Raw genomic sequence first — 12302 nt, 5'->3', positions numbered from 1 at the left:
TGTCTACGTAAGAAGTATGCAAATATACAGAATAATGTGGAGATTCGATGGAATCTCTCAAATAGGGTTCATCAAGTCAGAGTTGGTACGACCCCATTGTAGTCTAAAGTAGAGTCCGACTATCTGGACTTGCATCCGGACCTTCAAAAGGAAAATGTTCAAAATTTGTCGAAAATTCCAAAATTTTATGAAGTTTTCGACTTGTTGAAAAATCGGGACATTTTTAGGCAGCAGCGTCCCGTCAAAAATACAGCAGATGGCCGCCCTAATTAAGGAAAGTTACTTATTCACTTCCACTATACCCTAGAAGTTCTCGAGACTCAGACCCAAATCTTTCCAGTCTCTACGTCATGAGGTTGGTCAAGACCGTCCCAGTGTCACTCTCAGTCTCGGATCCAGTCGTGATCTGGGTCTCGGCCTCGATAATTCATTGAAATTCAATTTCAGCCTCATGATTCCGATACATGACAAGTTGCTGAGATGTTGAGTTTATGAGTTGGTCGGACTCAATTTTGGAGTCTGATTTTCGAATCCTGCCAACTCAGCTTGTTTATTCTTATTTGCTAAATTCATCAAAATTAGGCCTCAAAATTCTTAAAACCAAATTTTCCCTGAAATTTCACAACATGAAGAATTCACCTTAATCAATAAATCAAAAAAAAATAAAATTGTCAATTCCAATGTTTGTTTTCACTTAATTTTAGTGACATTTGTACTAGATTTTGTAATTGATAATCAATCAGTGAAATTGTTTTGACATTAATAGACCGCACATGCTTCAAAAATTTTTATATTGATAAACAAATTAATGACATTGAATTAATGGACGATTGAGTTGAAAATGTTGCACTTGATCTTGTCGTAAAGCCATCAATTAGTCGCGGAAATAGGACAATTTTAAGTTGAGTGTCGGAGCATTTGCTGATTCATTTGTCAGGATCAAGGCATTGACACACGTTTCATCCGGATGAAAGATTGTTTGGGCCGGATGAAAGCGGATGAAGAGTGTCAATGCCTAGGCCAGGATCCGAGAATATGTAAGACTCAAGTTGACGTAGTCTTGGATTTTTTGAATCGATTGACAGACTTGCAATATTCAGATTATTGAATTTTCTAAGAATCAGTGTCTTATGAATCGACAATATGGGTTAAGTATAGTCGCATCTTAGAATAAGCAATTCAATTTTTCCCAAGAATTTCAATTGGATAGGTGTAGTAAAGCTACATCTAGTGCTACTTATATAATAATCAATATTCCATTATTATTGACTCATGCTGCTGTGAAAGAGTTTAAAGGCCTACAATTCACGTCATCTTCATTTTCATATCGTTCTTACTTATTTCCTTGACTGGGATGTACTTTAGCAAAAGGTCGCGTGAAGAAGTGACAAGTGACAGGCGAAAACCGACGATAAAACAAGTTTTAGACATCTGATGGATCACAGTTGATCGATACGGCCATCGATGTAAGAATTAAGCAAGTAATATCGGTGGTGGGCAACTTATGTACCGCGACATACTAATGGTAAGGGTTCCCGATGTCGAGACCGAGACCGAGACAGAGATTGAGACCGAGATTGAGACCGAGACCCTGGATTCGTCAAAACCGAGCCCTTTGGGAAGCCTCTACTAGTGTGCCGTCAAAAATGCTTCAGTCGCCGCTTACCACCAAGGTGTACCGCGGAAAGCAAAAGGTTGCCGACCACTGTCTTAGATGCTGTTGAATCTCGTTGGCGTCTGTAAGACTGTCCAGCTTGGAGAACTGTCATAGCTACCTATCAAAAACATCTTAAAATATCCAAAAAAAACTCAATAATTTATTAAAATTCGTCCAATTTGTTTTTATTGACTATGACATAATAAGGTCCTTGTACTATCCACATGCTTGAATATTAACAAATAAAAATAAATGCAATTAAATTCATGGTCAATCTTAAATCTCTAATAAATGCAATTCGATAAATTCTTTTAAGGCACCAAAAAACCAACAACAACAATCCCCAGCATCCCTTTACATCCTGAACACACCATGACGTGTTGGCTGTATTGGTGCATTAAGTGCCGCAGCCAATGACAATCCAAGTACCTTACGTGTATCAACTGGATCAATAATTCCATCATCCCATAATCTTGCGGAACTATAATAAGCTGAACTTTCAGCATCAAATTGCTTAATTAGCGGTGCCTTAATCTTATCAGCTATTTCCTGTGTCCATTGCTTGCCCGAACGCTTAAATTGATCTTCAGTAATTTGTGCCAGTACACCAGCAGCTTGTGCACCGCCCATAACAGCAATTCTTGAATTAGGCCACATGTAAAGGAATCGCGGTGAGTAGGCACGACCACACATGCCATAATTACCAGCACCATATGATCCACCAATAATGCATGTTAATTTTGGTACATTTGCTGTTGCGACAGCATTAACCATTTTAGCGCCATTTTTGGCAATGCCTTGTGATTCAGCTTCCTTGCCGACCATAAAGCCGGTGATGTTTTGCAGGAACAGCAACGGAATTCCACGTTGTGAGCATAGCTGGATGAAATGTGAACCTTTAAGTGCTGACTCACTAAACAGCACACCATTATTACCGACTATACCAATTGTATTGCCATAAAGCTTCGCAAATCCACAGACAAGTGACTCGCCGTAGAACTTCTTAAATTCCTGGAATCTTGAGCCGTCCACAATCCTGGCAATGACTTCACGTACATCAAAATTCTTCGTCAGCTGTGAATTAACAATTCCATAAAGTTCCTGTGGATCATAAATTGGTTCCTCAATTCCACCGCCAACTGCTGGATCCGTAAAGTTCCTCGACACTTCATAGTCAAATCTTATGCTGTCATTGTAGCTGTTTGTGGATGGAACATTTAAATTAGCCATAACTTGACGTGCTAAATACAGCGCATGCTCATCATTATTTGCAAGATGATCAGTCACGCCTGATGTACGACAATGTAAATCAGCACCGCCAAGATCCTCAGCTGATACTTCCTCGCCGGTTGCTGCTTTTACTAATGGCGGTCCAGCAAGGAAAATTGTTCCTTGATTTTTGACAATAATTGACTCATCGGCCATGGCTGGTACGTATGCACCACCTGCTGTACATGATCCGAGTACGACAGCTATTTGTGCTATTCCCATAGCTGACATGTTGGCTTGATTGTAGAAAATTCGTCCGAAATGGCCTTTGTCGGGAAAGACTTCAGCTTGTCGTGGAAGATTTGCACCGCCTGGAAGTTAAAGATTGAGAGGAGGAATTAGAGGAAGTTGAGTAGAATGGGAATTGAATGACTGAGTACCCCAAGGGCATATCCAGCGGGATGGGGTCAACTTCCGTGAATTTTTGGGACAACCTCCACTTACCCCTACCATCAGCTCCTACTAAGTGCACCTATATCTACCTACACCTAACCCTACCTACACCTAACCCTACCTACACCTAACCCTACCTACACCTAACCCTACCTACACCTAACCTACCAGCATCCGGTCCTACCTACACCTAACCCTACCTACACCTAACCCTATCTACACCTACCCTTGCCACAGAATAACCCTAGACATAATGTTAACTCTAAGGTATTTACTCCAGATTATGCATCGTGTTCGCTGTATTCCGAGAAACCGGCTCCAGATCGCACATACCCCTATCCTTGGTATACACATACACCTCCTCCTACCAATCTACCCATATCTACCCATGACCTCTATCCTCAAGTATACTCTAGGCTAAACATCTAATATGACTCAAGGTATGACCTGAACCTACACTTAATGCATGTGCTATAGTATGAGCCAAGCATAGTCTACAGTATGTGTCAAGGATAGGTGTAGATGCAGATGCAAGAGTAGGAGTGGATCAATAGGGAATAGGACAGGGGTAGATGCAGAGTTAGGACTAAGTGTAAGGGTAGGTGTAGGGGTAGAGCTAGTTGTAGGGATACATGTAGCTAAAGAGCTATATGTACGGATAGGCATAAAGGTAGATGCACACCCAGAATCCACCGCCATCCAGTCTACATCCCATAAACCTCAAAAACCTACCTGAATCAACCAAATAAATGCACGGCAATCGATTCTCCTGAGCAATTTCCTGTGCCCTCAAGTGCTTCTTAACAGTTATTGGATAGTAGCTTCCACCCTTGACTGTCGCATCATTACCAACAATCATTGCCAATTGTCCACTAACACGTCCAATACCAGCCACAATACCACCGGAATTAACAACATCATTTCCATACATTTCATATCCAGCAAGTTGTGATAATTCCAAAAATGGTGAATTTGGATCAATAAGCTTATTAATACGATCACGTACAAGTAACTTGTTCTTTGACAAGTGACGATCGATGGCTTTTTGGTCTGTCTTGAGGACATTCTGTGTTATTATTTCCAGGTTGTTGACCATCGCTTTTAAGGAATTGAAATTTTCCTAAAAAATGACGAAAAAAATGAGATTTTTTTACATAAACTTCACGACCTTATCATCCGTACCTGATATTCAGCTGAATTTTTATCAATTTTCGTCTGTAAGACATTGGCTTCAGCCATGTGAAGTTGACGGACATAACGGATCGTTAAGCTTGATGCTGAATGTCTTAATTTTAACATTTTTTTTGGCACTTTTTTATGAAATTTTAATAAATATTGAAAAATGAAAAAAAAGTGCAGACACTGAGCTGCTTGTGATTTGGCACTAATATATGTGTAGAATATGTGTTGTGGTATGTGTGCGAATATCATGTGTTTTGGTGAGATTATTTTGATCGTGGTGAATATGGAATGTGTCTTGGATGTGATAAGAATTATTTGAAATAATTGTGGATAATTTTATTGGAAATTTTTGTGTATTTTATTGAATTTTTTGATATTTTATTGATTTTTTTGTCATTTTTTGAATTTTTGAAGCATTTTATTAAAGTTTGTCCGTAATACCGTCAGTGGAACAGCCAATAACTTTACAGGGAAGGATTTAGAGCAGTGGTAGGCAATCTGTGAGTCGCGGCACTCAAGTTTTTAGGGTTCCCGTGGCAGAAACCGAGACAAAGACTCTCTTTAACCTCGGGTAGTCTCGGTAGATTTCGGGTAAGTCTCGGTAGGTTTCGGTTAGTTCTCGGTAGGACTCGGGTAGGATTCGGGTAAGTCTCGGTTTTGGTTCGGGTAAGTCTCGGGTAAGTCTCGGGTAAGTCTCGGGTAAGTCTCGGTTTAAGTCTCAGATTAAGTCTCGGTTTAAGTCTCGGGTAAGTCTCGGGCAAGTCTCGGGTAAGTCTCGGTTAGGTCTCGGTTTAAGTCTCGGTTTAAGTCTCGGGTAAGTCTCGGGTAAGTCTCGGGTAAGTCTCGGGTAAGTCTCGGGTAAGTCTCGGGTAAGTCTCGGGTAAGTCTCGGGTAAGTCTCGGGTAAGTCTCGGGTAAGTCTCGGAGGGGTCTCGGATAAGTATAGTGAATTGCCGCCATGAAATTATTGAGAATTTTGTTGAATTTTGATGTCATCAATGTAAAATGCGCTTCTGAACCTCGTCTATGCGAACATTTTCAACTTGTTCCTCCTACTTTATAAAGCTATACTGTATAAATATGACCAAATATTGAACCATCGCTCCAAATGCCTAAAAATACGATAAATTTGTCATTTAAATTAGATTCTTAAGTTGGGTTATGGGATATACCCCAAAAAGGAAGGTCCAGCTCAACTTACAGTCCCCAAAAAGCTCCAATGAAACTCAAACAATCCACAACTAAAACTAGCTCTCGAATGTCCAATTTGCTGTTGAAAAATTCTCAACCATTTTTGAATTTTTTCATCATTTTTGCCACACTGGAATTGCCTCAAAATCTTCAACGTTCTAGTTCCTTCCCGTTCCGTCATCATACAGCACGTAATCTCAACAACAATACCAATGACTGTATTTGGCATCCAGGCATTAACAATAAGACAAAATCCAATTTGTTGTCGTGTGACAGTCGGAATTGAAAATATTGAATAAAGTTCATAAAGTGATAAAGTTCCGGATGCGATGCAAAATCCAATTGCAATCATAATTGGAACTGAGAATAGCTGATTAATTAAGTTTGTGGTTCTGTTGACATTAAGATGAAGTTTTGAGATCTCTTTGAGGTATTTGATGCTGTTGACCTCAATTGGACCAAATTGATTCCAGTGGACCAAAATTTCATTGACTTTTTGGAATCGGAATCGAATTTCGAGGACCATCGCGTAAAATAAGGAATGATAGACGAAATTTGAGTAGTAATAGATCATGATGAATATTTGACCGAATATCATTACGTAATTGCCTTCAAATGAAGACGAGTCAATTTTGAAGTAATGTGTTACATATATTGTGAATATGAAGGGTACACAGTAGCTGATGGTACTCAATTTAAAGGCTGTTTTGCCAGTTTTACGTTGTGAGAAATAGTTTGGAGGTATGTTTGGTGAAATTTGGTAAATCTATAGGAATATTTTGGATGAAAAATATTATTATTATTGGATTGACTTGGAATACAATCTCAATCTTCACCTCCCATCCCTCTCTAAGAAACTGAGTTGAGCGATCGAGCGATCGAGCGATCAATCGAATGATCTAGCAACCGAGCGACGGAGAGATTGAGATCGAGCGAATGAAAATGAAGCAAAGGAGATAACGAGCGAAGGATAGACCGAGCGAAGGAGAGACCGAGCGAAGGAGAGATTGAGCGAAGGAAAGACTGAGCGAACGACAGACTGAGCAAACGAGAGACCGATCAACGGATAGATTAAAAGACTAAGAAACCAAGAGTTCTAACGATCGTGAGACAGAGCGAAGAAGCAACTGAGCGACCGAACGATTATGAGACCGAGCGACAAAGCGTACCAAAGACTGAACGGACGAGAGATCGACCGAACTAAAGATCGAGCGAACAAAAGATCGAGCTAACGAGAAACCGAGCAAACAATAAACCGAGCGATCGAGAGATTAGGAAACCGAGCGACCGAGCGAAAACGAGATCGAGCGAACTAGAGACTGAGCGAACAAGCAACTGAGCGACCGAGCGACATAGCGAACGAAAGACTGGACGAACGAGAGACCGAGCGAACGAGCAATCAGCTGAGCGAATGAACAACCGAGCGAACAAGTGACCGAGCGATCGAGCGAAGGAGAAAGCGAGCGAAGAAGAGATCGAGCGAAGGACAAACCGTGCGAACCAGCTACCGAGCGATCAAGAAACCGAGCGATCAAGAGATCGAGCGACAGAGCGATCGAAAACCAAGCGAACGAGAGACCGAGCGAACGACAGATCGAGCGAAGGTAAGACCGAGCGAAGCAGAGATCGAGCGAAGGTGAGACCGAGCGAAGGAAAGATCGAGCGAAGAAGAAACCGAGCGAATGAGCAACCGAGTGATCGAGAAATTAAGAGACCGAGTGACAGAGTAACCTCGATCATCATAAATTACCTTTTGATCAATGACTTTAAACACTTTATAGACATCAAAAAATGCTTGACTATGAACAATACTTCCAAAAGTCTGTGCGATAATCATAGTCAGCGGTATAGTTTGTATAATTCGTTGAATTAATGGTGGCATTAATGATGACTCCTGCATCCAATCAGACAATATTGTAAAATTCAAGTACATCACAATAAACATAATCGTGATCAAAAATCCAGAATAAATGCAGTTAAATGTGTAAATAATTTTAAAATTTTTATCATTTTTATTAAAATTGAATGGAAAAAATCCAAAAATTAATCCGAAATTTTTTATTGATTTCATTGTTGAAAAAATATTTTCTGTCATTTTGTTAATTGTGGTCTATACAATGATGGATAATACACTAAACATGTGAATTTAATTTGACCAAAAAGCTATAAAATGTCAAGAAAATTTTTGATAAATTAATAACAATTAGATCTTAACTATTTGAACAATTGTTGCTTAATTATATGTAAATTGATACATTTTCAGTAACAAATTGAGACTTATTTTGTGAAACTAAATTGGACTAATATGACTAGATATTGAACCACAGCTCCAAATGCCTGAAAATAAATTAAATTTGGTTAATATTATGGAATTCAATTTTCGTTCTGTCTTCGGTTTTTTTCGGACTTTTCGTTATGTTCGGTCTTCCTCGGTTTTATTTGGTCTATCTTCGGTCTGTCTTCGGTCTTCTTCGGTCTTTTCGATTTCTTCGGTCTTCTCTGGTCTATTCAGTCTTCGGTCTATTCAGTTTTATAAGACAGACTTTTGTCTTTTTCGATATTCTTCGGTCTTTTTCGGATTTCTTCGGTCGGTTCGTTCTTCTTCGGTCTATTCGGTTTTCTTCAGTATTATTCGGTCTGTTCGGTTTTTTAGGTCTGTTCGGTCTGTTTTGTCAGTTCGGTCTTGTTCGGTCTTTTCCGGTCTGTCTTTGGTCTTCTTCGGTCTCTTTGATCTGTTCGGTTTGTTCTATCTGTTCAGTTTGTTCTATCTGTTCTGTTTTATTCGGATTTCTTCGGTCTCTTCAGTCTTCGGTCTTCAGTCTCTTCGGGTCGGTTCGGGCTTGTTCGGGTCTGTTCGGATCTGTTCGGTCTTCTTCGGGTCTTCTTCGGTCTTCAGTCTTCAGTCTTCGGTCTCTTCGTCACTCTTCGGTCTTCTTCGATCCCTTCGGTATCTTCGGTCTTATTCGGTCTGTCTTCGGTCTTCTTTGGTCTCTTCAGTCACAAACTCAACATCAAACTTACAATTCCAAGACATTCCCAATTAAACTCGAACAATCCACAGCTAATCACAGGCTTCGAATGTGAAATTTGTAATAAAAAATTTCTCAATTTTATTCGAATTTGTTCATCATGTTCCTTACATAAAATGTCCCTTAATATTTTAGTTGTTCTACATCCTTCATCGACAGCCATCATACAGCATGTAATCTCTAAAACTGTATAAAGTACCGCATTTGGTAGCCATGCATTAATAATTAAACAAAATCCAATTTGTTGTTTTGTAATATTTGGATTAGACAAGACTGAAAATAGCTCATAAAGTGAAAAGACACCGGAACTGATGTAAAATCCAAATGAAATCATGGCCGGAAATGAATAAATTCGATTTGTTAATGAAATTGTGTCAAAAAGCTTTAAATGTAAATTTGACAATATTTTAAGTAAATTTGACTTTTTTGTGACTTTTTGTCCAAATTTTGACTCTAAAATTGAATTGATTTTTTTGTATCGGAACCGGATGGCAAGGACAGTCAGTAAATATTGAACTGTGTACGCAATATGGCCATACATGTATATGCTGCAGAATATTTGGACAACAAGGGCCAATGGATGTCTTTGGAATTTCTGGACATCAATCTCGAATACAGTTGCTATGATGATGGTCGTAAAGAACGACAAGGAACAACTTAGCAGGCTGAGGTAAAGACTTTTGACCACAAATGACCGATGATGTGAATAATTGATGTGGAATGTTGATGACATTTTGGCAATCTGGAAAAAATTGATGGAAATGATGAGAAAATTTTGGAATTTTTTGGTTGCCGGTCAACTGCCAGTCGAAGATGTCAACAGCTGCCGATCAACTGCCAGTAGAAGATGTCAACAGCTGCCGATCAACTGCCAGTTGAAGATGTCAACAGCTGCCGATCAACTGCCAGTGGAAGATGTCAACAGCTGCCGATCAACTGCCAGTGGAAGATGTCAACAGCTGCCGATCAACTGCCAGTGGAAGATGTCAACAGCTGCCAGTCAACTGCCAGTCGAAGATGTCAACTGTTGCCGGTCAACTGCCAATCGAAGATGTCAACAGCTGCCGATCAACTGTCATTGGAAGATGTCAACAGCTGCTGATCAACTGCCAATCTAAGATGTCAACAGCTGCTGATCAACTGCCAATCTAAGATGTCAACAGCTGCTGATCAACTGCCAGTGGAAGATGTCAATGGTCTCATGTCAACTGCCAGTTTTAGATGTCAACAGCTCCCGATCAACTGCCAGTGGAAGATGTCAGCAATCGTCAGTCAGCTGCCGATCAACTGTCAGTCAACTGCCAGTCACTTCCAACATTATTTAACCCAACCTTACCTTCTCATCAAATTCACAAAATATCCCCACAACATCCGACAATGCCTGAGTATGGACGATGACTCCAAAAGTCTGAATTATAGAAATTGTCATCGGCAGCGACTGTATAAATTGATAGATAAATACAGGCATTGTTGAATGTTCCATAAACCATGCTAAAATTGTTTTTGAATTTAAATACACAGCAATCAGCATAGCCATAATCAGCACAGCTGAATAACAGCTATTAATGATGTAAAATTTATGGAAATTTTTGCAGCATTTATCAAGGCAAAATGGAGTAAATCCAAGAATATTTCCAATATTTTTTAACGGTTTAATTGATTTTAAAATGTTTTGATGCATTTTATTTAAGGTACAGCAGTTCCTGTTCGTCTTGACTTAACAGTGAGCTGTTGATGGTTTAAAAATTACAAAAATAATGACAGACATTTAGACATAAAACAGAATTGATATCAATTAAGTTAAATTGAATATAAAATATTTATTTAATTAATTAATATAATTGAATTAATAATCAAGTGATAGACAGTTGGAAGTGACATTGAAAATGGATATAAATTGAGGTAGGCCAAGTTAGAATCAAGTCAGCATTTTGTTGGATTTTTGTCAAATTCTTTGTCCACTGGATATTCCACAGACCAGCATTAAGTTGGTGAATATCTGACTTTAATCAACAAAATTGTTGACCTAATTCCTGATTTAACCTAGGTACATGACCCAGGGGACGTAATCAGGAGGACCACATTCCCCTTCTTCCTCACTCCCACCCTCCTATTCGTGTATGCTCACTGGAACAATCCAGGGTTGTTAAAAACAGAATCTGGTGTGTCACGTAATGTTTCTCATGATGTGTCACACGTTGTGTCACATGATGTGTCACATGGAAAAATGTGTGGTTTTTACGCCTGTGGTTGGGTATGTCTCCGTAGAGTCTTGTCATCTCTGTTCCATCCATCACAATCACTTATTGAAACTAAATTGAATCATAATCACAAGATACTGCACCAAACCTCCAAAAGCCTGTAAAAATATAACAATTTTCATACAAACAATGGACATTCCTGGATACTACAAGTCTGTTAATCGATTGGAAGTGACATGGGGAAAAGTGACATGGGTAAAAGTAACATGGGCAAAAGTGACATGGGGAAATGTGACATGGGAAAAAGTGACATGGGGAAAAGTGACACGGGGAAAAGTGACATGGGGAAAAGTGACATGGGGAAAAGTGACATGGGGAAAAGTGACATGGGGAAAATTGACATGGGGAAAAGTGACATGGGGAAAAGTGATATGGGGGAAAAGTGACATGGGGAAAAGTGACATGGAGAAAATTGACATGGGGAAAAGTGACATGGGGAAAAGTGATATGGGGGAAAAGTGACATGGGCAAATGTGGCATGGGGAAATGTGACATGAGAAAAAGTGACAGATAATTAAATCATTTAAATCCTTACAATTCCCAAAGTTTCCCAGCAAAACTCAAACAATCCACAGCTAAAGCTTGGCTTCGAATGTGAAATTTGTATTAAAAAAATTTTCAAAATTTTCTTCAATTTTTCATCATTTTCACAGCACAAAAGTTGTCTTGCAATCATCACTGTCCTCTTTCCTTCCTCAATTGTCGTCATACACGACCATATTTCCATAATCATCACACATATCGCATTTGGCCACCAACTGCTGACAATAAGACAAAATCCAATTTGTTGCTGTGTCACGTCCGGAACTGAATAAATTGAAAATAGCTCATAAAGTGAAAAGACACCGGAAGTCATGTAGAATCCAAATGTTATCATAATTGGCATTGAGAATATTTTATTAGTTATGGATGTGACTTGATACAGTGTCAGGTGGACATGTGACAAGCTATTGAGGCTGTCAATTGCTGAATTTTGACACAAAATTTGATTAATTTTTCCATAACGATCGCGAATGCCAAGAACAATCAGCAAATATAAAGCTATAAAGATCACTTGACCATATGAGCATAAAACTATAAATAATGTAAAAAATATCGATGAATCATTGTACAATCCAGCTAAATCCAGCATGTAGTACTTTGCAGCAAGCCAACCAATTATCATTGGTACACAAAATGATCCCGTTGCCATTGCAATGCCAATTTTAATTGGATTAAGGGAATATTTGACTTGAATGTTTGGTGATATCTTGTTGATCTGAAAATAAGGAACAATAAGCATGGAATTTAGACTAAAGATGGGTGGCGTGTGTGCCAAAAA

General features: G+C 39.1%; 1 protein-coding gene across 1 annotated transcript; it reads right to left on the bottom strand.

The window, feature by feature from the left end:
• Positions 1 to 1816: 1816 nt before the first annotated feature.
• Positions 1817 to 4698, bottom strand: Mccc2 (methylcrotonyl-CoA carboxylase subunit 2). Its single transcript, XM_070640209.1, has 3 exons — positions 4502 to 4698; positions 4052 to 4439; positions 1817 to 3237 (listed from the first exon to the last, which is right to left on the bottom strand). Exons 1-3 carry the CDS (start codon positions 4616 to 4618, stop codon positions 2012 to 2014), a joined length of 1731 nt encoding a protein of 576 aa, XP_070496310.1. The 5' UTR covers positions 4619 to 4698; the 3' UTR covers positions 1817 to 2011.
• Between the last annotated feature and the right edge of the window lie 7604 nt (positions 4699 to 12302).

The sequence above is a fragment of the Chironomus tepperi genome, unplaced genomic scaffold (genome assembly GCF_022539635.2).
Source record: "Chironomus tepperi strain 1889 unplaced genomic scaffold, CSIRO-AGI_Ctep_v1 contig_13, whole genome shotgun sequence".
Classification (NCBI taxonomy): domain Eukaryota; kingdom Metazoa; phylum Arthropoda; class Insecta; order Diptera; family Chironomidae; genus Chironomus; species Chironomus tepperi.
This window is presented reverse-complemented; position numbering and strand designations above follow the sequence as displayed.

Excerpts from the sequence above, each read along its gene's own strand:
- Mccc2 (XM_070640209.1), bottom strand. The coding sequence starts at position 4,618 with ATGTTAAAATTAAGACATTCAGCATCAAGCTTAACGATCCGTTATGTC. Across the intron at positions 4,440-4,501 it reads AAAATTCAGCTGAATATCAG|GAAAATTTCAATTCCTTAAA; the intron begins GTACGGATGATA and ends GTCATTTTTTAG. Across the intron at positions 3,238-4,051 it reads CATTTATTTGGTTGATTCAG|GCGGTGCAAATCTTCCACGA; the intron begins GTAGGTTTTTGA and ends TTTAACTTCCAG.